The sequence below is a fragment of the Hippichthys cyanospilos genome, chromosome 4 (genome assembly GCF_059441005.1).
Source record: "Hippichthys cyanospilos isolate Australia breed blue-spotted pipefish chromosome 4, RoL_Hcya_1.0, whole genome shotgun sequence".
NCBI classification, from domain to species: Eukaryota; Metazoa; Chordata; class Actinopteri; order Syngnathiformes; family Syngnathidae; genus Hippichthys; species Hippichthys cyanospilos.
Window position 1 is genome coordinate 8,616,944 of NC_142372.1, and position 26,717 is coordinate 8,643,660.

Consider the following 26,717-nt stretch of genomic DNA (forward strand, 5'->3'; position numbering starts at 1 on the left):
ACAACCAAGCTGATTGGTATAATGTGGAGAGAGTTGCTGGTTAACCCTTGTGCAGTATTTTGACCATTTTGGGGTCATTTGCTTTCATATTATTCTCATCATATTTTAGCCAAGGGATGGCACAATCCTGCTAGGGGGATAACTAAGTGTTTGTGCCATGTTGAACTTTGTTAGTTGTCACCATCTGGGTGAAATTTCAGCTCCCTAGTTTCTTCTTTCAACTCTTTCCCTTTGATGTAAAACAGCAATGATGTAAAGATCAACAGATTGGACAAGCAACAGATGTGTTCAAGCAAGTTTGTGTGTTTCTGGTGTGTTTCTGTAGATGTGTGTGCATTGAACGGCCATCACCTGAAGCACCATGCATATTGTCTCAGTGCCACGGAGACAGCCTTGTCCATATCAGCATATCAGTTAGTGGGATGGGGGGGGGGGGGGGGGTATAACCTTAATCAGAATTCCTCTTCTAGTATGGATAACGAATGATTTGGGGACTGGCCAACAAAGCCGCGCGGTGACTCAATGGGCTTCAATTAGCTGAATTAGTAATCAATTCTTCTAGGCGAGGCGCCAACTTCTCCAAGATGGCAACCATTGCATCCAGTTTGCGATTGAGCTGACTCTTTTTTTTTTTTTTTTTTTGCTTTATTTCCTTGGTGTGTTGGATGTGAACTGCAATAGGTCTCATCAACCAGACTGCCGGAGGTTATTTCTGTGCTGCCTTTTGTGAAAGGCTGTAAAAATGAGAAACTTTATTGTCATCATCGATGACTGACTTGCATGTGTGTGCGCGTGTGTCAAGTAAGCGATAAGCAGCTCGCTCATTTAAGATGGGGCTTTAAAGTCACACCGTGCCCTCAATTCTGTCGCCACTGACATCATTTTCCCCATTTAGCGAGTTCATGTCGCCTTCGCTGAATGAGGAAATTCTTCCTTATAGAAGCATTGACAAGATTTGGTTGTGTTAGTTGGACTGTATGTTACTGTAGATGATGCCAATTAGTTTAACGCCTTCAGTTTTCATTAAGAGGAAATTAACTCGCTCATACATTTCGATGAAGGGTGCGGCTTTGGTCTTTGACACTCAGGTTGGTCAGTAATTTTATTACTCCATTCTTTCCTATCAGTATTAGATGTATTATATCAATGTAATTAATCAATGATACCAATTTATATTCATTTGCGAGGCAACATTATTGTCAATGAGCCCTGCATGGTACGGACGTAGCCTCATCCAAAGTCAGTTTTGTGTAAACTCAGTTGAGTTCAACATTGGATATTTCATTAAACCACACCAATAAAATTGCCTAAACAGCTTTTACACTATGGTGTAAAAGTAAACTAAAATGACAATAGCCCTCTAGTTCTTTCCCCCTGCAAACATGCATACACAACCAATCCAAGTTGAAAGCCGGTGAATTCTGACTTTGGGTGACAAAAACCAAATCCTCACTCCCCTTCCTTCCTGCCTGTCATTCTCTGTTTTGTTTTGTTATACTTATCCAAATAAAACTGTAATCCACCTGCCTGGTCCAGCGCAGCCCACCGTGACACAAACAGACATTACTGGGTCACAGAAACGCCTTTAGCCAGAAAAACGAGTGAGCGTGAGCGAATGTCACACTTGCACGGCCAACAGCATCAGACATCTGAGATTGGATCTGTTCCTAGATCTGCACTGAGCCAACAGTCTGACACTCACTTTATCAGGCCGTGCACAACTGTTAAGGACCTTTCTAGCGTGACAAAAGTAAGCTCCCAACCACCTCTTTTTCTACCTTGGTAATTCTCATCGTAGTCACATTCGTGCAAAACAAGAAACATGACCATATACAGATACGCCTCTTTTGCCATTGTTTCACTTATGAAAGTAAAGGATTGTCCTCTAACGTCCCCTTCACATTTTATAATGCATGTGCAAGGGCACTCTTTAATAATATGTGAGATAAGATCACTTTACATCCAAGGGATAGGCGTGACCGTCAAAATGAAGGCTTCAAAGAGCCATCAAGCCGTTCGTTATTGCATGTGCAGTTCAAGGCTTGGAACTTCAGAGGTGGTGAAGGTCAGGCAGGTTAATGACGGAAGTCTTCACAGGTGTTCGAAAAGGACTGCTTTCCATAAAGTGGAATATAAAGTGCTGGAATAATTTGATGAATTTCAGCATAAAATATCATTCATTGATAATTACTATAGATCAGCGGTTTTCAAATGGAAGTATGCGTACCCTTGGGGGAATATGAAGGCACTTTAAGTGGAGGTGTGGGGGGTGGTATTTGAGATTTTAACAGGGTTTTTGTTCAATTGAATTTCATGTTTTTAAATGCCATGACATAAACAGTATTTTTTTTCTTTTCAGATTAAGAGCATATGAATTGGAAGATGATTATCATATTATTGCTCGTGCTATATTTACTCTTTTGCAAAACATTGTAATGTTTTGTACATTATCATAAAGATTCAAGATTCAACCTGTGCGTTGGTTGAGGGGCAGTGGTTAATAATTGAAAAAAGCTTGAGAACCACTGCTATAGATAGTTTAACAGTGTAATACTTTATGAAATGGATGGCTACATCAATTTTTCTGTTTGGTTTTAGTTTACCTTTTTTGTTTAAGTTGATCTAAACACAATTATTTCTATTGCCTTTCTTTTCTGTGAAACCGAAAAGAAAAAAACAAATTCACCCCTCCAAAATATAGAATATATGTACTGATAAATAATTTCTCAGCGTCCTCACTGTGGAACAGCCTGGTCCTGCTGTCACATCATTTTGTCACAGCCTGACAAAAAGCCCCAAAGGAAGACGACTTAGCAGAGGAAATAAAGTCGTTGCATGTCTTGCAAGACAGCAAGTCTTATTTTATGCATTTGATTTATTTATTTGAGATGCATGGCAACTGATGGCGGCATTAAATGCCTGCATATACTGAACCTAAGCTGACAGGCTGTCTGAGCTTTGTGGATTTTAGGCTGCTTTCTATACACACTCACACACGAACATGCACACCATAGGAGGAAGAATGTGCAGTCTAAATGTTTTGTAATTACTTCTTCCACTAACCAGGCTTTTAATCACATTATTAAATGCATAGTTTGCTATTTGTGCAGACACCGCAAGGATAAGGATGTTGCTTAAATTTTTTGTTCCTGATCTCGATTTTGTTATCGCTAAGCAGACCCCTCAGGGCTCAATCATAATTGTCCCGCAGGTGAATTCGGGGGAAAAAAAGGCATACACCCATTGTGTCCACTTGACTATTCGATGACAAATGTAAACATCAGCAATGGCTTTTGTTGCCATGACAATCAGGAGCAGCATGAAGCGAGCAGCTACTTGTTCTGAAACTGCCCACATGCTGAAGAAAAAAGTGAGTCCCCATGAAAATTGAAATAAAAGCATCACTTTTATTTTCAATTGTTAAGGCAGCATTTCATCAGAAAAAGATGATGAATACATTTTGACAATGAGTGGAACTGACTTGAGCGAATGGTGCATGCAGCAGACACTACCAAGAAAAATATTCCCTTCTGACTCTTTGACAACTTTTTGGAATGCTGCAGTTTGTGCTGACAAAACCGATAGTTAATTTTGACATTTTGACTTAACTTTCATTTGATAGGATAGTATAATCCAGTCGTCATTTTGAAAATGTCAGAGCTTCACCCTGCCTAGCGTGGTGAGCTTGAACATAGTTTGGAATTGCATGTTGCATTATAAATGCTCTGAAAAGAAGGCGAGGAAAAAAAAAGAAGAGAAAATATGATTATTGGTAAGGTTTGGACATTAATGCAGATTTTTTTTTTCCTGAATTACAAACATGTTTTACCAAATAGTTATGCTGTAGAATTGTACCTTTACACAGAAGTGACACAATAGATCAAAGGATCAAATGTTTTGTTTTGTTTATTTTGCTTCAGAGCACAGATGAAAAACAAAACACTGACAACAGTGTGCATTATTAACAGGAGTCAAGACTGCGGTGGTTTTATGAAGCAATATTTCTTTTTAATAACACTTTCAGATCACAGTTTAACTCTGGCACAGGAACAACTCAGGAGATATCAGTTATTGCTATCCTCAGTTTATTTTGTGAAAAGCAAACTGACCTCAAAGCTAGGTGTATTCATGTGATTAAATTAAAAAAAAAAGGTTCACATTGATTGAAAGGGTCTCTTTTGTTTAGTGTACTTTTACGTGGTCTCCTCGAGAAAGGTCTGCACCCTTGAACTACATATGACATTGGCACTAATAATATACAAGGATGACTACAGGTGCACGTTGAAAAACATAGTCAGCCGCGCAATATAATACATCTCAATTTTGCGATTAGAGGATCTGCAAGCATTTTGAGTCCAATCACTCTTTTTCGCGTTCCCCACTTCCTGCTGTCTGAGCTGTCAGCCATCAAAATGCAAATTCTCTAATCCGCCGTCTCAAAGGAGGCACGACCTCTTTAAGTAGCTGCAAGCGCATGTAAAACTGTATGTATGTAGGAATCTACCGGATACAGCCACAGGAAATACTTGGCCTGTCAATGACAGTGTCATTCTATCTACCCATTTATCATACCTCTGTTCGGTTAATCACCAACGTACCTGCCACTGCATCTGCCAGTCTTTCAACCCATCAACCATCCATCTTTTCCATAATTTTTAAAACTTTCCACGGAAACACAAAATTTGCACAGTTCCTATTCCCTACCTGTGAAGAATGCAGCACGAGCACACAAAAACGGACAATGACGTCACGCGAGAGCTTCCAAAGTGGATTTCGCAGTTGGCGCTGGCTTGCATTGCTTGGACCGTCCAGCAGGGGGCAATGAACGTTATCAGGTAACGGAGACCAGGTTGCTTGGAAAAGTAACGTGGGGAGGAAGAAAGTAGGGGGCGTGTCCTCATAGTCGCTCCCATGTTGCGCAGCGTGGAAACGTGACGTGTGTGAAGCGCACACACATCACACACACACGCGCATACATTACACCACAGTAGAGAGCGAACGTGAGCGTGGTGTGTTTGTTGTGTGAGTGCGCGTGTCAGACTTCCACAGCGGAAAAGTGCCTCCGGCGAAGCCCTCCCACGCCACCCGGCCGGCTGTGGCTCCCGGCTGACCCACGGACTTCATTCCACACTGCCAGGTTCGAACTCCTGGAACTTAATAAACAACAACGAAGTGCCGTCATTTTCGGGTCGTAAGCGATGCTCTGGCAGCATGGCCAAGTGGTTCAAGGAGCACCTCGGATTCAAAACTACCAAAGCACCCCCTCCGGCGCCTCCGAAGCCGGACTACAGACACTGCCTCACCGGTGTGCCCGGCGCGCCTGGCTTCCAACCCGGGGCCACTTTCACGCTGAGTCCCGCTCAGCCGGACATTCTCGCCGCGTACAAACTCCAAAAGGAGCTGGACTTCGAGGACCCTTACACTCCCGGTGGAAATATTGCGTTCGCCGTGGGCTCGCCGGACATGAAGTACGTGTCACCCAAGCACCGACTAATCAAGGTGGAGACGGTGGAGAAGAGCAACCCGGCGCAGGGTGTTGGTGGTGGAGGAGGAGGCGGTGGTGCGGTGGTCGCTCAAGCAGTCGCCGTGGGCAGCGTGAAATCGCCCACATCGCCCCCAACGGAGCAAGAAAACAAGGAGAAGGTAGGTGAACTTTTTCTGCGAAAATCAAGCTAACACGATCCGATATGTACACATAGACTGGTCCGCCGATTGTATTGTGTTCCGGGAGCTTTAAACTGCCGCGTTCTACGTGCAGTTAAAAAAAATCGGAATATTGTCAACTTTGAGGGGTTGACCCACTTTGTGACAACCGGTGGAACTTGTCCCACGGTGCGAGCCGCGGCCCACTTCCTACTAATGACTAATCTGCGCGGCACGGAGTGCTTCTTGAACGCGGTCCACTCGCGACCCACCAGATCTGTAATCATGAAAAGCAAACTTACTTTCACTTTGTACTGCGAATACTTTTACGCTCGTCCTGGCGCATTCAGTGATCCTTGCAGCACAATTGATCTTTGTTTTGTATAATGCACATTATACATATATGTATAATATGCTCTATATTTGTATAATGCATTGGTATATTGGTGTATGCATTATATTGGTATAATGCTGGTCAAAAGTTTGGAAACTTCCATCATTTAAAATGGTCTCAAATACATTAAGAGGTCGAGGAATTCACGCTATTAGCCTACCTCTTGCAATGCACAGCTGTTAACTGAAAGTCATCTCAGGCCATAAAGCGTCTCCCATATCATAAAGCTGACTGAGGAAATATCATGCTGTGCAAAGCTGATTTTTTTAACCAACTTAACTTAACTTTAAATAAAGACAATATAGTGGAGGGAAAATGCCCTAATCAAAAAATGTAGTTGCGGTGAAGTTGCAGTGAAGTGCAAAGAAAATATACGGGATAAATTCTGCTGTAGTGTCTTTTTATTGGACACTCGTTGATACCCACATCATGACAAACATGACAGAAGACTTTCAAAACTCACAAAGAAGCAGTCATTTTGTCAAACATGGCAGCACTGACTGTATGCTAATACTAATATGCAAATGAAGTCAAATTAAAACGAAATACAAGAGTAATTGGTTTTAATACAACATTGACCAAAGTCGAATATCTGGTCATGGCCAATATGTCATTGCAATGCAAGGATTTTATCTGCGCTGAGGAGTAGCACGATGAAGCAAGATGTTAATCTAGACGTGAAACGCTCGTGTAGAGTTCCATTTTCAGTCATTGTAAAATCAGCAAGCTATTTTGCACAAGTGTGGCAACTAATCACTTTCATTTCTGAGTTGCAGTGTTCATAGAGGCATTGCCTGTAAAAGTACGATTTTTTTTTTGTCTATTGATTACGGATTTGGATAATAATGTGAGTTTTTTTTGTGCTCTTAAAAATAAAAAAAAATGTCTTTAACTTGTCCTTATAAATACAGTATCACAGATGAGCTGCAGCCCATCTCAGCAGACTTTGGGCAAGAAGTGGGATATATCCTGGACTGATCACCTGTCAAATATAAGGTGCATTTAGAGTCATAATTCTAGCTACAGGTAATTTAGAATCTACATTATCTCTAGAATCTACAGAATGTGAGAGAGCCAAACTGAGAGTCAAACAACACTTACCACTAAGTTTAGTTCATTGCTAAGAAGACAACACTTGCGTCCGTGCTTTTCAACGGTACTCTGCAGGGTGTTGTTGTGTCAGCACAAAGTCGGCGTGGAGACAGACAGGCAGGCAGAATGCATCTCGGCGCACTTTGTCATGTCCTGGCCTCTCAGGAATTCACACACACATGCACACACACACTCGGGAGAAACCTGAGAAGTCAGGTGCCGGCAAGGTTAAGGACGCGCTTGTGTTATCTGGGTGTGTGGAATGCTTGTGGCCCATGTTCACAAACAACATACAACTACTGTGTGAAGTGTAAACACAATCACAACTTGCATCTTTAAATATTAATTTTGAGTTGTTTTCCTGACCATAGTTATGAACTGTGCTGCTAATACATCATAATAGCATCCACTTTCGGTGTTATATTCAGGGTAGGTTTTTTGTAGCACCGTCGAGGTGACTTCAGAGTCAACTTGTAGGTTGTAACTTTTTGCTTGTATCTTGTTAACATCGCCATACTTGTTGTGCACAATCTGTGTCTTGTTTTCCTACGCCCACCCACCTTGCTTTCAGAAAACAACTGTTATTGCCATCCAAAGTATATTTCCCATATGCCTGAAGATCAGCAGCTTGGTTTTATCAGCCCTCCACTTCTGTGTTAAATATGTGAAGCAAACAGGCCCCCGTTCCCCAAAAATATCATTTTGCTTCAACCAGTGCAGCTGTTCAAGCTGATTAAACAGATTACACATCGGTAGTACGCTCTCACACACATTGGCTTTAACGGACCACTTTGTGTGCTGTGCTGTGCATGCTGAGCAGTACGCGCGATGTGAAATGAGTGCTGACAGCCCGGCTCTCTTGAGCAGCACACAGAGAGATTGGCTTTAAAGGTTTCTCGTCAGGTGCTGAGGGTTTGACACAAGTGTTGTATAGATTGTGAAGTGCGATGCTTACTTGGGCTGATTCTCTCTTCGTATTGATTTTAGAACCAAGTAGACGCTTTGTATTTCACAAGAATATGAAATGAATTGAAAAAATGGAACACAGACAGTGAGTGTGTTTTGTACATGTTATTTCTAATCTTTATGTTCATTTTAACTTGAGTGATGCAGGAGCCTTTTTGGGGCTGGAGTGGGTAAAAACAACAAGACAGAAAACACTTTGGCGGATTCTTAGGGGTTATACTCTACATTAGCCCTTGTCATATATATAATGTAATTGTATAAAAGGCTAGCATGGTAACAACTGTCATGTACGCACATATTAAGATAACAACTTGAGTAAGAAAAGCATAAAAGGTGATTAGTCAGGATTTTACAATTTGCTGTGTCGTGACTTACTTCATGAAACATGATCAAATGCTAACATGCTAAAAGTTTGTATTATTGATTTGGCTCTCTTGCCATCTATTAGGTTTTCAAAAATGATCAAATGCTAACATGCGAGTTGCAATGCTACCATACAACTGGATGGCAACCCTAATAAAGAGAACTTTAAGACACATTGATAAGGGGTTTACATTTTGTCATTTTGTAGTAACAATGGATTAAACGCTAGCATATTCACAATTGAAATGCAAAAATAAATGACAAAACAAAGCAAGATAGTAAAGTGAATACAAAAAAAGTGCCAAATATATAAAGCATTAGGTATTGCTTTGTATTTTGATGTTGTCAATAAAAATTAATAAAACACTTGCCTTGTAAACAGGTACTTGGAACTATAACTTGATAAAAAGCTAAAGTGCGAGTAGTTGTTTTGCTAACAGTACAAAAAATAGCTAGACTACATTTACATTTTGCGCTGCTGTTGGTAACAAATTATGAAAATACTGTAGATCAAAATAAATGCTAATTTATTAGAAGTCGTAATGCTACAGTATCAAGGCACAAAAGTAATCTGACAAAAAATCATAAACCTCTTCTTTTCTAGAGCAGTACTAACAATACAGACAAAAACCAATGGAATCTGAAAAAAACATTGCACAAAGTGACTCAGCTCCTCTGTGCCTGGGTGCATCGATGTTTTAATTACTTGACTGATGAACGCTAATTATATCAGCACTTTGCTGATTAACAGAATGCCAATAGAAGAATGAAGGCTTATTTACCAAGTTTATTTTTACTTATTAGAGAAGGAGGGGAAAACTAAATTGCTCACATTCAGTCCACTGCCTTACAATTTAGGTCATAGGGTTCTGAATTTGACCCAAATTCTCTGAAAGTAAGTTCAATCTTCATTTTACAAATGAACTGCAGAACATAAGAACTCTAAAACGGGTCCGCCTTTAGATGGCTAGAGAGTGACCCTAAAACATAGACTCTAAATTGCAGTACCCACTTACATCAACCTTTAACGATGCATTTTTATTACATAATTTATGACAATGTAGACTTAATTTTTGACTTGAGTATTCTTGTTGACCATTGCATAGAAAAGGACTACCTTGTGTTTTATTAGGGTTGTGATGTTGTGTTGTTTTTAATGACGGCAAGCCCTTCATGCTAGACGGCGTCAAGAGGGGTGATCAATTCTCATTCCGCCTCCGAACTCATTATAGGCCTCATCGGCTAGCTCATCGCTGCCCTCAACTTTTAGTCAAGGGCGCTGAGAAAGTGACAATGAGCTGCAAAATGAAAAAAAAAAAAAGTAAACAAAATGCGGTGGCGCGGAGGATACTGCGGCATCCTCGTTGCCAGCCATCATTAGTGTGTGTTTGTGCGCAGGGGAATAGGCTGCTCCAGTCGTGTAGAGCCGGCTTGCACAGAAACATCTATACATAGAAACAAATTTGCACTGAGCTCATTCTGGTACTTGTCCTCAGTGAGCCTCTTGTACTACAAGAAAACTTAGCTCAGCATTTCAAAAAACTCTTTATTAATGCTTGTAAAAGCTGGCATTTTTCCACCTTTCCCCCCCAGTGTTGCTGTTCTGTGTAGAACAGCACTTAGAAACAATAGGTGGTACAAAGTCGAGTCCATGATCTTCCATGGTCTGACTAAGTGTCAAAACAGCAAATTAAAATGCGCCCTAACAATATGAATTTGATAACCATGTTACCTGAAAAATACCTTGTTCTGAAAAGACCTAGATTATTTGCAGCTATATCATGCACATAACTCAAATCAATGACCCATTCAATGGAGGTAACACAAATGGGTTTACATGACCACATATTTTGGTTTGAAAAAGGGTAACTGAAGTGTCTTATGGGTTTTAAAAAATCCGAATATGAGCTTATTCAAGTGAGTCCACCTGTTTATGTCGCCTTTAAAAACCAGAATGTCATAAATCTTCAGATATTCAAATGGTTATTGACGGCACGTAAGTACAGCTCGGTATAGCTGTGTTAGCTCTGTTATAGCTGTGTAGTTAACAAAAACTAACAATAGAACCAAAACTAGAATTGATAAACCATTTTAGTTAATAAATTAAAATAAAAAGACAATTAAAAAAAACTGAAGCTAACTGAAACTACATTTTAATTCTTATAAAACTCAAAACAAACTATAATCATTCGTTTTGTAAACCGAGCGCACGGTGTAGTGCAAATATTTTTTTTTCATACCCTGCAAACAACCAGAGGGGCTCTCACTTAAGTGAGATAATTATTCAATTTAATACATTTGATGTCATTCACTCTCACATAAAAAGATGAAAAAAAAACAATTTCTTTGCCTCTTGCTTCTTATAGTGCAGGTAGTTTTCAGATTACAGCCGAAATGTGTTCCCCTGGCCTCTCACCTTTGCAGTTCAATATCAGGGCCTTATCTAGTTCTCATCTCGGAACATGATAGCCTGAGAAACGTCAGTTGCACTCTCATCAATATGGCTCGTGAGTGTCTTTTTTTTCCAGAGTTCCCAAAATGGATGAAACATCAGAGTCCATCATGTTTTGTAACAGTGTCCATTTGAGGGTGCTTGGCAAGAAATCTAAAAGGCCACATCTGAAGTCATAGTGTAATACATTCTCCATGTTTGGCTCTAAAGCATCCTTTTAAGGGTTGGATGTTTAATACCAAAGATATGCAACAGCGTGTACAAAAAAGTCATTTTAACGTGCTCAGTTTTCATTGAAAAATACCCCACTATTTGTGTAGCATTTTCCATCATGCATCTTCAACTCAAAACTGCGATTGTAACGTGCTTTTTTTCGGTGTTGCGGGACGCCACAGGCTTCCTGAGCTATTTGAAGTGTCTCAGGAATTTTTCCTAGTACCACCTTGGGTTACTCATGTCAACAAGTTACTCACCAGCTCAAAAAATACCCAATGACTGTCATGCCATGCATTCTCTGAAAGCCTGTCTATGAAGTGGAAGTTTTGGGAAAAGGAAGTTGCTCAGTTGTCTTGGATTTATGTTTACGCCCCATTTGCCTCCACTTGTTGGCATGATGTCATCCCATCAAGAAAACACTGGAAAGCCTTCGATATAATTTAGTCATCCACATAGCTCGTTGCACAAACATTGCTATGCTGTAATCCAGCATTATTGAATATAATAACTAGTCATGGTTTCGGGGATTTATAAACAGCGAGCTCAAAAGTGGTCAGATGGCCTTTTATAATCACCCTTTGCTGCAATCAAGCTTACCCGCTGTCTTTTCCAATTGTGTTGTCCTGACCAGCTCACTCAAACAACTCCACCAGGTCACAATTAGGCCTCAAACGGCCGCTCTCGACACATGTCATCCATTTTCTTTAATGACAGCGCGTGTCGCCTCGGGGAGTCTTGGCGGCTGGGCAAATTCTCGCAAACCACTGATTAAATGGACGTGAGGAATCGGCATATGGCTCTTCTTTCCACTAGTCAAATCTATGCGAGCATATGCTTTACCCAAGTGGTATTTTTTCCACATCATAGTGCAGTTCTTCATTCCCTTGCTATTATTTCTTTGTGCTGCTCGACAGGAGGTCGCCAGACGCCCTGCTGGCTTGTGATTTCTAAATTGGAGCCTCGACTTAACGGGATGGAACATTTCTCTTTACACACACTTTAACTCCAACACCAACTAGAACATGTATAATGGAAGGACTAGATATGGATATTGTAATGTATCATGTCTTAATTTCAATATACACTCCTTAAAAAGAGCCAGGCATATTCATCTTAAGGGTGAAATTCACTCAACAGCACTATAACCTGCAGTTAATTTGATCTTTAAACTTCTGATTGCACGTGTCCATCTGTGGGTGTGCAATTCTGCGTGTTTTTTCTCTTTGCGTGATTGTGCATGTCCATGTATATTTACATTTATCTACATGTATATACTGTAAAGATCTGTAGTACATACTGCATATATGCACATCCATATGTACATGCATAGACATCCATACATATATACATGCAGATGTCGTGCATACCTATACACAACAATATGTATACTATGAATTAAGTAACGACATCCACCTGTTTTTATTGAACTCAGGGCGCAGCCATTTTGCCGCTTGCTATCAATTTAAAATGGACCATACCGTTGCTCAGGACTGAGGTAATGTCCAATCATGGTTTCTATCGATAAACAGGCAAGCCACGATTGGTCATTACCTGAGCCCTGAGCAACTGTGATGTTTTTTTCAGGTGCAAGCAAACTGTAAAACTGGTTGATATCTGAGAGATGAAAGCATGTGAATTAACAAGTCCACGAACATAATATCAATTAGAATTCTTTGTTTAGACTAGTTGGGCCACATATGTATATACATTTTGGGGCTGACTTCCCCCTTAAGTGTGAAATCACACTAACAAGTAAATCATAGCCTATTTTTGAAAATGCTATTTCATTATTTCTGGTTTGAAAACAAAAATGTAATTGGACCTATCTATTTTAGACCTGACTTAATATTTTGGGCCAAAGTTAAAGTGACGAATGTGTTTCTTGTATAGCCAATCTGCCAAAAAAAATAAAAAACAAAAACTAAAGTCACTACTCCCCTCAATATGCAGTTTGAGAAAGTCAGCCAATGTCTGCAATTGTTTGCCGTAGCTCCCTCACTCCAGGATTTAGGAAGTGCTCCCTTCCTGACAGGAAGTGTTTACGGCTTGGCGACATTCCCTTTTTAACTCGACAAGTCTGTGCTTGCCTTGCTTTGCTGAAAAATATAACCAAGGGTTAAATGTTCACGGCTGTTCCGGTTGGAGCAAAAACCCGGATGTCCAAAAGCGTGTCAAATAGCAATTGCACTGTGGCAGCCACATGAGCCACTGATGACGTTCCTTTGTGGTAACTGATTGGCGATTGTCACTTGAAGCGGAGCTACATAGCAGCGATTTGAGACTCCACCCTGTCTGAGGATTCTCTATTGACGTCTGCACAAGAGGCCATCTGAGGCCACGTTTCATCATCAAGTTGTCCTCGTGTCTTGTTGTGGCTCTGTGATGATGTTGTTGAGATGTTGTTTTGTAGTGCTCTACTTTCAGCCCAATATTACCCCAAACCTCTCAGTATTCATCAGCATCCTTGCATCTTGGCCATTTCCCCTCTTTAAGCCGTACCCACGCATTGTCAAAGAAGAAAACCACAAATTAGCATTTCCCTTGTAATTACAGCGCATGCGGGATTAACATAGTTTATAACTTTTCAGCATTCCGCTGCTGCACCAGCACTATTGTACTGCAGCAATCTTGCCAATAAACCTATCAGAGGGGGTCCAGAGGGGTGGCACAGGAAGGAAATTGGGTGCCGTCAAGCGTGTCACCAAGTACTTCATCTTGAATATCTATCGTATATTAAAGGAACTTTTTATACGGCACAACTCTGGGCCTCTGCTCGCTTCTCGTGTGGGCTGAAACCCCATAACTGCGTCTACGCTGTATGTGATGTTTTTAAATCCTCGCATGCTCCAAGTAAATCTTGGAGATAGAGGTGATGTATATTTGCTAGAGATTGTTGTCAAATTGGACTCGTAGTATTCTCTGTAGATGGCGCAGGTAGTCTACACCGATGGGTTTTTGTGATGGTCCGGGGTTGCGTCAAATATAGTGACTTAGGGGTTATAATAACTATGCCAGAACATTAGAACAGAATGTACCAGGTATTTTTCAGTATGTTTTCTGATGAGGTCCAACTGATTAATCTGCTGACTGATTAAATCATCCGATTAAGGATCGTACATACATAATTAATTACTTTATTTCATAGGGTATTCTATGGAGCTGTCATAAATCAAATGATGATGCAGTTTACATCTGCATAGAGGATGACCCAGCTGCACTCTAAATGTCATACAAATCATTTAATTACAGATCGTGTGGTGTCGATATTTTGGCAATTTGTTGCCACTGCAGTCTGTCCAGTGATATCACGACTCTGGAAGCTTTCCCCGTGCGAACTACACTCAGCTTAAAGGTGTCCCGCATAGGCAGAAATGCAAAGATCTGAAGCGCAGACGTTCCTAATCTCAAAGTGGGAGTGGGGTTGGTAATAAATTTGTTGTAAGCGTTGCGGCACAGATGTCTCTGAGGGAGATGAAACTAATGGCTGCTCATGTTCAACATGGAATCCTTTCAACATCTACCAAAACTGCACTCCTCGGGCTGAATTGCAACAAAAATAGAAGAGACTTTTATGAATAAATTATCGGGGCACATGTGAGAATGTAACCTTGTTTTTATCATGGCCCCCCTTACTGAAGTCCCTATTTGTTGTGCTTGACATGCTCATTCACGTGTACGCAAATTGCTGCACCGAGATGATTCCTCAATTAGATTAAAGCAAAGCAAATGAATTCACCTGCAAAAAAAACAACCCACAGTTGCCCTCAAGTAAAGTGCTCACACAGCTTGATTGAGAAAAATGTCTTCATAGCAAATCCAATAATATGATTACCTTCTCTAAACTCTCGGTAGGCCTTTAGAGGAAAGACATCATTTTGCCTGAGAATAGTCGAGCAGCAGTTGTGATGCTTTTAGAAATGTATTCCATAAAGTTTCATTAAAGTCGGCTTTGTGTCGGCGGTAAAACGCAGCCCTGTGCGCCATCTGCCCAATCTGTCTGGGAGATATTTAATGCAGTTCAGTCCTTTGTAAAGGCTGCTGTGATTAATGGTAACTAGAGTTGCCGCTGACAAACACAACAGCACTGATAGTGGGTATTGCATCGTGCCAAATGACTTACACAAAATGGCCAAGCACTTTGCGATATGGTCAGTAGTTTTGGAGAGAGACAGCTAAATGAGGTAATTAATCAATCAGCGCAAACTTAAAAGCATTTAAAAAATCGCACTAGTCCGGCAATTCAGGCTTAAAATAGGTTATCGCTTCAAAGTGCAGACTAACTCCATCTTCCATTCTCTATTCTTTAGTTGTTTGACCCACATGCCACTTTGACACTGATTTACTACTGGACCAGACCAGATCTACTTATCTTGTTGGTTGTTCAAGTGGTAGAGCGAGACATTTAGAGATTTTGCCAGGACTTTACAAAGGGTGACTACATGACCCTTACAACTTTAACAGTTTGTCTATAAAGAAATCTCAATTCAACCAGGAGATTCCGCACAAATATGGTTTACATTTTTATTTGTGCATGTTAAGAGTTGTAATTTTGCACAAATTCTGTCATTTCCCGCAATTCTTCAGCTGTCATCCGAATATGTCATGTTATGACGACATAGTTTGATCGGCTGGGTATTTTTGGTGATAAAGATTTTACTGTCCAGACAGCAAAATGCACTTTTTTGATGACTTAAAAAATTATACTGCCTCCACGCCACCGGGCAACCATTTATAAGCTATGCCTAAGGCTAAGCTTATTTAGCCATTTCCAGCAGTAAAAAAAGTTAGGTTTTTTTCTATAATGAATTTTAAAACTAAAATACATGTACACATGTATTCAAGGCTCAGATAACCAATCATCGTGCAACTGTTTTATGGGTTTGATCATGTGACTTTTGCAAGATGTTACCTGAGCCCTAGGTACACGTGCTGTCATTTTCAGTGGACAGCAAGAGACAAAGTGTGCTTTTAGATATATTAATGTCAACTATACAGTTGATAAACTAATGAGCGACCTGCAGTGGTAACTCATATGAACTAAGTTTGCTAATGCTAGTCCTTCAATAGTGAGGTACCGAGTAAGTACCGTGTGGTGGAAATTGGGCAATAGTGTGCCATTGGACTAGTTTTTTTCTGCATTTTTTTTTTTTTTTTTTTGCCCTTGTGAATTTAAAGATTCGAGTGGAGTGTTCTGTATTGGTGTCAATACAGCAGTAGCTTAGAAATAAAGTGGACGAAAATGTCCTCCTATCCTCTCTCCTTTGTTTGAAGCGCTCTTGCTGCTAGCTTATTTTGCATCCTGACAAACCAACCTACAGTTATGCCAAGAAAAAAAAAGCCTTTGAAAGGCTATAATGCAATTGAGCTGCTAAGCACTGTGTTGTATCGGGCAATCAGTGGCTGAAATCCCTTGTGGCATGAAACATAAATCACACATGCCAGTCTCTCTCGCTTTCTCTCCATTGGATAGCCTGATGACTTTTCTGCCGTTCCCCACGGGGCTTCAACCTTGACGAGCTCCACTCAATCCCTGCTGCAGCCGCCGCGGAATAAATGTCAAACTCCCAACAGCGCAACTGAGGCCTGTCTTGGAATTTGTCTGGTTAACACGCAGCTCATAATTACTCAGAATGATCTAGACCGTCAAAAAAATAAACCATCAGCAGACAAATGTGTTATTCGAAGTGCCACATCGCCAAGCCCGAGAGCTCAAATGACAACTAATGCAACCATTCCGATTGTTATCTCTCTCCAGCCATATGCTATCGCTCTCTCCCGTAAGTGCACAGAAGGACAATTCCCGTCCATGTTTTTTTCAATGTAATGGAAGAATGAGGGCCCCAATCGAATTGTAATTGGAGAATCTCTGTTGCCGTCAAATATTGAGCCAAAATGGCAGGTGCCAGTTGTAGCCTGGTCGCCTCACTAATGCTCTCCCTCTGTTTCCGCTGATGCGAAGAGGGCTTCATTGGCTGAGAGCTGCAGCGCATTTCAACAAGTTTTGCCCTCGCCAGGGAACAGGCAGATATAAGAAATGGGGTTTCAGAATCTGGGTTAACAGCAACAAAAGTAATACACAGAAGTACCAATGGGACGAGGCTTAAGCCTTTGCGGCACTTCTGCAAGATTCTTTCATTAAAACATGGTGAAGAACTTTAACATTCAAATGGTACAGTGGCCATTCAAACTCAAGAGTTTTTGATAAACTTTGGAATGGGGCTAGCTAAACACTATGGATATTTCCTAACTTGATATCCACGCTGATTATTTAAAACTGGGAGATGCTTAGATCAAAATAGCAATTAAATTTTGAATAATTGCCCAACTCTAAGTCTAAGTCTAACCAGCTACGGTCTTTTTTTTTTTTTTCTGGAAATTGATGTTTATGCTTTTACAACTTTGATTTGGACTATACTTATTAAGAACTATGATCAAAAAGTGGAATCATCCCAGTGCAGTTGATAACCGTGCCAGAATCATCCCATTCCAGAATTACTTGTTTTTTCTCTAGCTCTTTTCAGTGTTGATAAGTAAACAACAAGCTGATAACCAGTGAATTGAAAAGGAAGTTATTTCAGGAAGTGGAACGAATCAAATGCTGGCTAGATATTTGATAAATTGTAAGTTCTCCAATGAACGTATTTTAGTAAACATTACCCGCTTAGTTTCCAAGGAATCCCCACTGTACATTTGAGCCCTCACAGATTTTGATTTTGTGAGGAGTTTTACCCTGACAGTAACTCGACTGCAGTGCCGATGCACCCTGGCCATTCCACAAGGCAGATGGTGCATCCCCGGGCATTGCCGACTCGTCGCTCGCAGCCTCATGCTTTCTCCTGCTGTCAGTTGGTCATTACAGTAGTGCCACGGGTCCGGGCAGACATTTTGGAGCAGTTTGCAAATGCTAACCGTCTCATCTGCATCCAATAACAGTTACGAATGAGGCAACTGGGGGCAGGTTGATAGGGTTTTCAGAATGTTGATCATAGTGATTGCCCCTTCAGATGTGATGGGGATAAATGATTAACACTGTTGCCTACCAGTGGGCAACAAAAGACTATGTTATGAATACAAACACATTGAAATTGACTGACAAACAACATCAAACTCAGTGAAAACATAACATTGCTGCAATGCACTCCCTGAATTGAATAGAAAGCCAAAAGAAAAAACATTTCTGGAAGCTTCTGAAACTGCACGTTTTATTTTACTGAATGGGTTGAAGTTTGACCTTCAACTTAATTTAATCTTGTATTAAAACAACTGCTTTGGTTTGTCACTTCTAAGAAAATCTGCTTAAAATAATGTTTCTCTTTTAATTAATTATTTTTTTTGGTCCAATCATTCCCAAACCTCCAGTATATTTTGTATTTAGTGGCCAGGAGGTGTTTACTGACTTAACTGCATATTCGCAGAACGGTTTATCGTGGAGTGGACTTTATATAAACAATGTAAGTGGTATTGTCGTGAAGAACAGCTTCAAAATGGTAAGAAACAAATCCGAACCCAGTACTTCTCAATTATATTTTTGTGCTATGGTTTCCCACCACATTCCATAAAGGTGTGTTTTAAATGAAGACTTTCATTTGTCTATTGGTATGGATGGAAGTGCAAATTGGTATTTTGTCAATGTGTGCCCTGCAAATCTCTGGTGACCAGTTGAGGTTTATCTTGCCTCTAGCCATTCCTTTTAAGCGTGCAACAGCCTTCGCATTTGAGTCTAAACCAGTCAGTCTAATACCCATGGTTAAACGAAATGCATTGGAAACTGAAATTGAATGAAATTGCTCCCGACCATTCAAATTAGTGGCTCAGCTGCTGTATCTGATTGCAAAATCACATCTCATCTCTCATTTTTTCCTCATAAATATCAGCGGCCTTAGTAAAAAATCTCAAATCCAATTCGATTGCTTGGAAAGGTCAAAGCATACATCTCTTTGTCTTTCAAATATTACAGTTCTTTGTGATTTTTTTTAACTAAACTCGGCACTCAGGCAGCATTTGAAGGCTGCTGCCAAGGTTTTCATCGCTCACTCGTCCTTCGTTTGTCCAACGCTATGTCAACAGGAAAGGCAAAGATGATGTCATGCTTTCGGAGCAGCTCCGCCCGTAACTCAATCAATGATGCTGTTGTTTCCTGAAGCATGCTCAAACATCCTGCGGCATCATGAGGATCTATAACAAGGCAGTTGAAAGTGTTTCAAGACCTTGAGCATAAAGAAAAAAAAAAGATTTGCATTTACAGTGGCGCCTGTCTTGTCAAACAAAACATGTTCCAGTTTGTTTGAATGTATTACAAAAATTAAATCTCCCACAGGAAATGTAATTAACTATACTATAACTTTATTTACAATGACGTAAGTAAAATTTGAACACAAATTTTTAAACAAGTCCAAAAAACAAAAATTTAAAAGAACTAATTATGTTGTAGTCATTGTCTGATGATACAGAGAAATGATGATGCAGAGAAAGATCGCCGCTTGACCTTGGAAGTTGAGTCCCTTCATGCAAAGACTCAACGCATCCCACATATTCAACTTATTTTACTCACTACGCAGGACACTTACATGTCTACTGGGGCCTTGAACTTTAAAAGGTTTAGAACTGAATTCATGAAAGGTTTAGGATTTGCACAGCTTGTGTGAGATCATGTACGATGGCTATTTTTGTACTGCTCTTTGGACAGTTTCCCCCCTGAATATTTGGAAACTTTAACGATATTTTTCTAACAAATTTTTTGAGGCAGGTTTTCAACCACATTCTGGTGGAAATACAGTGTACAAATTATACAACCACAAGGGCATTTGGCTTCAAAGGTTTATAGATGAAATCTCGGGAGAGTTCCTGAGGTCTCATGTGAATTGCATATATTGTGGTTTATGGCAGTTTGAACACATTTACAGAGAGCTCTTCCATAATACCACTACCAGGGTGTTCCAACTTAGAAGTTTTGCTATGCTTAATCGATACCTTGATCAATGTTTAAATCTACCAACACACAAGTCCAAGTAATCTAATGCCAAGGGGACACATTACATCACTTTGGGTGTTTTTTTTGGGCCATGGCCTCTGACCTTGAACCACTCCAATGAAGTACCACAGTCGGATGGGAATTGATGTGATTCATTATATTTTCGTAGTGAGGCTGACTTATTCCTGGTCCTGGTCTGCGTAAGAGATTGGTTTGGCACACGTCTCCATTAACTCTGCTCCAGCTTTCGTGCTAACTCGTTATGAGGCAGCAATCAAACTGTGATCATGTTTGATATTTATTTTTATTTTGACGTCGTTTGAACCCTGCGGTTGTTGCTTATGTTTGTGTTGCAGGTTTTTTTTTTTTTTTGCTGCCCCTATTTGCAAGAGAAACATATGTATTTTATTTTGTGGCGCAAAAACAAACCAGGGCCGTGTTTGTGCTGGACTTGAAACTCACAGAAGCATAACATTTGAGGAACCCATAATTATGCTGCGGCAGAACAAGGCCTAGTTATTTTCCCCAAAACAGATGGAAACGGGCAGCATTGGAAGATAGGGGATTTAACAAACACACAGTAGCTGCGAGGAAATTCACCCCATGCCCCCCAGTTCTTATTCATGCTTTGAGCGTGTATGCTAAAGCTTTACTGGGTTACATGATATTCCGAGAGAATTAAACACCAAAGCCAGCTTTCAACCACGTGGTTGAGTCCAGTTTGCCAGTTTGGAACAGGTAACTCACGATTAGGCTTTATAGTATGAAGTAACAGGAAGGTGGGACCTGGTCTCGTGAGCCAGCTAGTAGTCAGCAAATTAATGTAGTTGGCTGTAGTGATCTCTTGTTAGCGGCTAACAGTTAGCCAGTTGAGGCCCTGGGTGTCAGTTGTGGCTGTACAGCTTGTGTATGAATGTTCTTTTAATTTATTTATTTTCGTTCCTGTTTTTAAAAAAAGAAAAAAGAAAAAAGTGGTTAATCATGCACCAATGGGTGTATTTATATTCAACCATTCAGGCATTAACGTTCTCGCTGGTGGTTTTTAATTACTTTAAATTTCCTCTCAATGTTAACATGGAAAACTTTTTTTCAATATAATGGGAATGAAGTCAAATAATGTATGTAGTGGGTAATCATTTCTTGGTAGTAAATTAATTTATTATACCAAATACTATTTTTTTAGCTTTCTTTTTGTAGAAAATATTACGTTTATAATATGTTTATATGTTAATATGTTAATATGTTTATAAAATTCAAAGACTTGCAAATAAATGTGTTCTTAATAGCCAACAGTATGTTTTAAATGTAATCGTAGGTCTAGTTATCATTAAATTATATTACATGGTGAGTGGCACTATCCGGAGGCTGCCATGTTAAAGCTACTGCCAATGGTAAATGCTGCACTTTACTGCTGTCCGTACTTAAAAACTGTCAAATCTTACACAGTGTCCCTTTAAGTGAAATCATAGTTATATTATGCATGATTACTTTAGGCGTGATAGGGTATGTGCGTACGCGCACACTGCTGTCTGATTGTTGTCTCTGCATAGCTCTGATGAGTGATATGCTTGTTTATATTTAGTCTAAATTATTTCCTAGTGTCCATGAGTCACAGGGTGTAGTGCAGGTTGATGCAGAAGCATTTAGCTGATTGGACCAATACATCAGTCTGTTTTACTAGTGCCGACATGATTTGAAATTGTTGAATGCCCTGTTCACGGACTGTGAAGGTAATTGGAAGTCATGACCTTACTAGTGATGTCATAACACAGTCAACAAATGTTGTAAAGAGGTTGATTTTCGGTAAAGGGTGGATTCTATCGACTGGTGCCACAAATAGTTTGAGATGGCTGTTTAGCCCGCAGCTTTCCTGTCACAACTGATTTTCTCACCGAAATAATCTCAAATATTGACACATTGTGGAGTTGTGGCATGTAGCGTTGACTCATGAGGGCTGCTGTCACTCTCCATGTTTCTGGGAAAAATATTGGCTTGTAATAGAAAGTGAACACACCCTGGTTAAAATTGAAGGTTTGTCAAGGAATGTAACCACAATAAATAATTTAAAAACTGCCATAAACTAGAACCATCAATTTTCTACAGTTGTCAATAGGATCGACGTACAATTCATTCTTTAATGAACATGTGCTTGTTTATGTGTTCTTCGCCATTCTTGGGTCTAAGGCAGGAGGAGGCTTGTAGTAGAGATTTGACACTTTTTCTCATTCAGGTTGTGGTGAAGCTTGAGTCTATCCTTGCTGACTGGGTGAGATTTGAGTGAACCCTGGATTGGTCGCTTGTCAGTTGCGGCACACATTAAAAAAAAAATCACACTTTCATTCACCCATAGACAATTTTAAAAATTAAAAACACTCTACTATCTATTAAATTGGGGGCGGCCAGTGCCTGTTTAGGGGCTCCTCTCGCAAAAAAAAAAAAAAAATAAATGCTTCCTAGTGTTAGCTGGCAACTTATTGAAATACGTAAATAGACTCAACCTATTTTCAAATATTTCGTAAGTTGTTTGTTTATTGTATCCTCCAATTGACTGGTAGCTAGTCCAGGATGCACATTAGCCTTGTCACACTGTAAGAGCAATGAATCTCAAACTGGAATAATATAGAGTCTCAACAAATCACTCCTTAACAGCAGGCAAAAACTCCTCCACTCACACCTCTCTATTAGCACCCTTGTCCAGGGAGGACAGATGGCTCCCCTTAGGCCTCAGACTTCTTTTCACAAGACAACAACTGTATTTGCTTTTTTAAGAGCTGGAAGAAAGGAAATACTTCATAGATGCAAATACATTAAAAACCTCGGAGGCCGCATATATGTACACTGTGTTCCTTCGAGTTTTGGGCCGTGTTCCTTGGGTCTCAGGATGTCCGCTTAATTGCCATCTACTGCGCAAGACTACAATTAGCTCGGGCTCGCTGGCTGGCTAGCCGGGTATAAATCTGCCAAATTGCTTGTCCAAAAGTCCAGCAGGCCTGCTCCAAGCCTCTACTTTTTGAAAAGTGGGCTTGTCATTGTCGTATAATTAGGTCAAGCAGCATTTGCAGAGAGAGCGTGCTGGAGGCCCCAAGCTGAGACATTGCGGTGTACTGGAGCATATCGTGTGTATTACTTTATCTGGTGGACCGACGGTAGATGTCCGACGCGCATGCCGCCATATCTGTCATCGCAACCCTTCTGACACCTCATCGTGTTTAACAGAGCAGAAAACTAAATCTCACCGCAATTCCACCTTTCCCCTTGTCGTATCCCCTCAGCTCATTATCCTGGAGGACTACGCTGACCCTTTTGATGCCGAGCAGGCCGGCGGCACGCAGGCCAGCACGGAGAAAGTGACCACGGAGAATGACGGCTACATGGAACCCTACGAGGCCCAGAAGATGATGGCAGGTAAGAGCAGTGATGTCTTGTCTTACTGTTGATGTTCACAAGTTGAATATTTGTCGCATTGCAGTCGTAGTTTCGTCCCAGGTTAGGTGATACGTTTGGGTAAGCTTACCATTAACTGTTTAATTTTGTTGATTTCAACAAAAAACGAGAAGACAATGGCTTGATTTCATTAGTTTTGCAGAAAGTGGGCATTTTTATCCGCATTTGCGAGAAATAAACTACTTTGTTTGAAATTATATCTATATTTGCATTTTATTTGCTTTAGATTATTTGCAGTTGTTTTTTTTATTAAAAAGAGCACAGTGTGAAATTATTTTTCATTTTATATAATTCAATTATTTTGTTTTTGTTTTACCATTACTTTGTATTATGTATTTATATTTTTGTATATATCTGTCAGTTTGCTTTTTATTTTTACTCATTGTTTGAGTGTTTTTTTTTTTCTACTTTTGTTTTCATTATATTTGGTTGAAGCTTTTAATCCTTTCGCTACATTTTTTGAATGTACAATTTATGTGTTGAGTCAAGTTGGCAGTTTAGGGATATATACTCGGGCTGCACGATTATGGCCAAAATAAAAATCACGATTATTTTGGTCAATATTGAAATCACGATTATTAATCACGATTAACAAGCAGTATATAAACAAGGCTTCAAGGCTTGATACGAAATAAATTAATATTAATATTAATTGATAATAATAATAATAAAAAACTAAAATAAATTAAGTAAATAATTAACTTACTTGCTGAGTGCAAACCAATGAAAAAAATGAGTCATTTATGGCCATTAGCCGCAATAGATAATAATAATAATAATAATGAATGAACTTTTTTTTTTTTTACGAATTTTTGTTGTCTTATAATTTGTGTTTTCTGAGTTATCTATTTAACAACTTTTATTTATTATCCAGTATCATATATAATATCATTTTTTTAGTATCATGCATTTTCTTTATGATGTACTGTCGCCTGAAGGTTTTTCTTTCACCATCAGTTATCACCTTAGTATTAGCTATGGCAAAACATAATATTGCAATGCACGGCTGCCACTATTACTGTACTTGTATCTAAATTCATGCTGTGACTTGAACACAGTACACGCTTCGTGCAGTTCTTGTTGCAAAGTAATTTTGCTGCACTCTTCCACATCGGGAATCACAAAAGCTCCTTCCGATGGCCCAGTGCTGCTTTAACATGACAGGTGCAGGAGAGCGGAAAGCAAATGTGTGTCATCGAGGACTTGGAAACAGTTTCAAAAGCGGCGACTTGCCAGGAATTATATGATATCCGCCTCTAAGCGATTTACAGCAAAAAAAAAAAACAATAAGGTCGGCAGTGGTTCTGAAAAAGGGTTATTTTCTGAAGTACTATGTACAAGCGGCTGCATGCTGAGATTTTCTTGGAAGACATTTTCCTTTCCTTCTCTTGAGACCACAACCATGGTGTACTCATATGCACCACATTTTCCACACTGCTCTGTCACACTGTACTCATCCTGTGGCTGTGAGCAATGGCAAAGAAAGACAAATATGCAAACACAATAGCTTTTTTTTTTTTTTAAAGAGGACATAAATTACTGTTTTTTTCCTGTCAAAGTATGAGTTGTTTAATCGCCCGCTTACCTTTTCTTGAAAACATACTATAGAGTTGAAACTCTGAATCTTTTAACGATGTGGAAAATACGTTTGGACCAGCATTGGAATAGAAGCCTAGTATGTTTTTGTTTGGTATGTTTTGGACCAAACAGTGCATGTGTGAATACACACTTTATGTCCCATTTTGATTCAATACAGTGATAATCTGCTTTCATAGAAGATTAAAGAAATATGAGAATATTTAGTGTTAAGAGTTTGACATTTTAAGGATTTGTATAATTGTCAGTCTCTATATGATTATTTGATTATTAATTAATTGTCAATTATTTGCACCTCTTTTGGAAATTAATTTTGTATGTGAAAATCAGGCATCTGTTTTTTTGTGCTGGAAACAGAATTCAGTTTAGTGTTTATAAATAACACTTTCAACACGGTTCCGGTTTCAAATCTTAGCTGTCTTGGCTAGCTTGGCTTACTATTCAGAGCTTTCATGTTCGCCCCTTACTTGTGTGGATTTTTTTTGTGTATTTCAGCTCCTTTCCATGTTACATTCTAAAATGTGGTATGAATTTAGGTAAATGTAAATGTTTACCTTCTCTATGTGCCTGCAAATTGCAAGCTCTCTCACAGTGGGCAGTACAATTTCATCAAAATTCTTGCTAGTCTTGATGTAAGATGGATATGGTAAAGAAGCTCACAAACTTCTCAACTTCTGACACAGTCCCATCACAGGTCTATAGCATGACAAAAGTGTGTTTCTGTGTCTCTGCAGTTTTTTTCTTCTCGTGGCCTCCAGACAATCTCTTGTTTTCATCTGTCTTACTAGTTTGACCCTGGCCCAGCCGTTGCCTCAGCCGAGTAAGGAGAAGAAAGTAACAAAGATTTATCACCCTCTCCTAGCTGCTAGTGGCTGTAAAGAAGAGAAATCAGAGCAACTGTTTTTTTCTTTTGGCAGCCGCAGCACTCGAATGAGTTTTAAATTGAGGTATATTTGCTTTTATTTTTGCTTGTCTGGAGACGCTAAACTAGGTTGGCAGCGCTTGTCGATATAAAATCACTTTTGTGGTTTCCTTCGAACACGAGATGTTTTCTTTTCATCCTATTTGATATCCTTCTTCACGTTTTAACAAACGCTTTGCATTTTACGGGTTCCTTTTTTTTTTTTTAAATGAGACATCAATTGACCCATATAGTTGTGTATGTTTATTTAGTATGCATTTAAGAAATGAGTGTATCTTTGAATCACTGAGTCAAAGACATGAAAAAAATGGCTCATTGAAACTGAGCTATTTGTGTGCATATTTTGGGAAGTATCTAAAGGTATTTTAAAGGTAATGTTTTGAGATGAGTTTGAAATAATAGTATTTTCAGATCATATATGTGACATAATTCGGTTTTAAAACATTAATACAGTTACAGTGTTTTATCATCACCTGAAATTTTCACCTTTTAAGGGTTCACAGTACACAAGTCTGCCTTGTTTAGCTTTGCTACTATTCAATTCTTCACAGATGGTACCGACGGACAGCCAAAGCTGAACATATCAACACCAGTTTCCCTATTTGCAGCTCATGTCCAGGCTAGTTTTTGATTTAGTGCCATTGCGATGTCATTCATA

General features: G+C 39.6%; 1 protein-coding gene across 5 annotated transcripts in view; it reads left to right on the forward strand.

Annotated features, from left to right (window-relative positions):
• The first annotated feature begins 4,942 nt into the window (after positions 1–4,942).
• shf (Src homology 2 domain containing F) overlaps positions 4,943–26,717 on the forward strand; it is a 75,242-nt gene continuing 53,467 nt past the window's right edge. For all 5 annotated transcript variants that reach the window (XM_088413913.1, XM_088413916.1, XM_088413914.1 and 2 more), the window contains exons 1-2: positions 4,943–5,643; positions 23,370–23,502. In XM_088413913.1, coding sequence (XP_088270039.1) covers positions 5,212–5,643; positions 23,370–23,502 — 565 coding nt within the window. In that variant the 5' untranslated portion in view covers positions 4,943–5,211. The remainder of the gene's footprint in view (positions 5,644–23,369; positions 23,503–26,717) is intronic.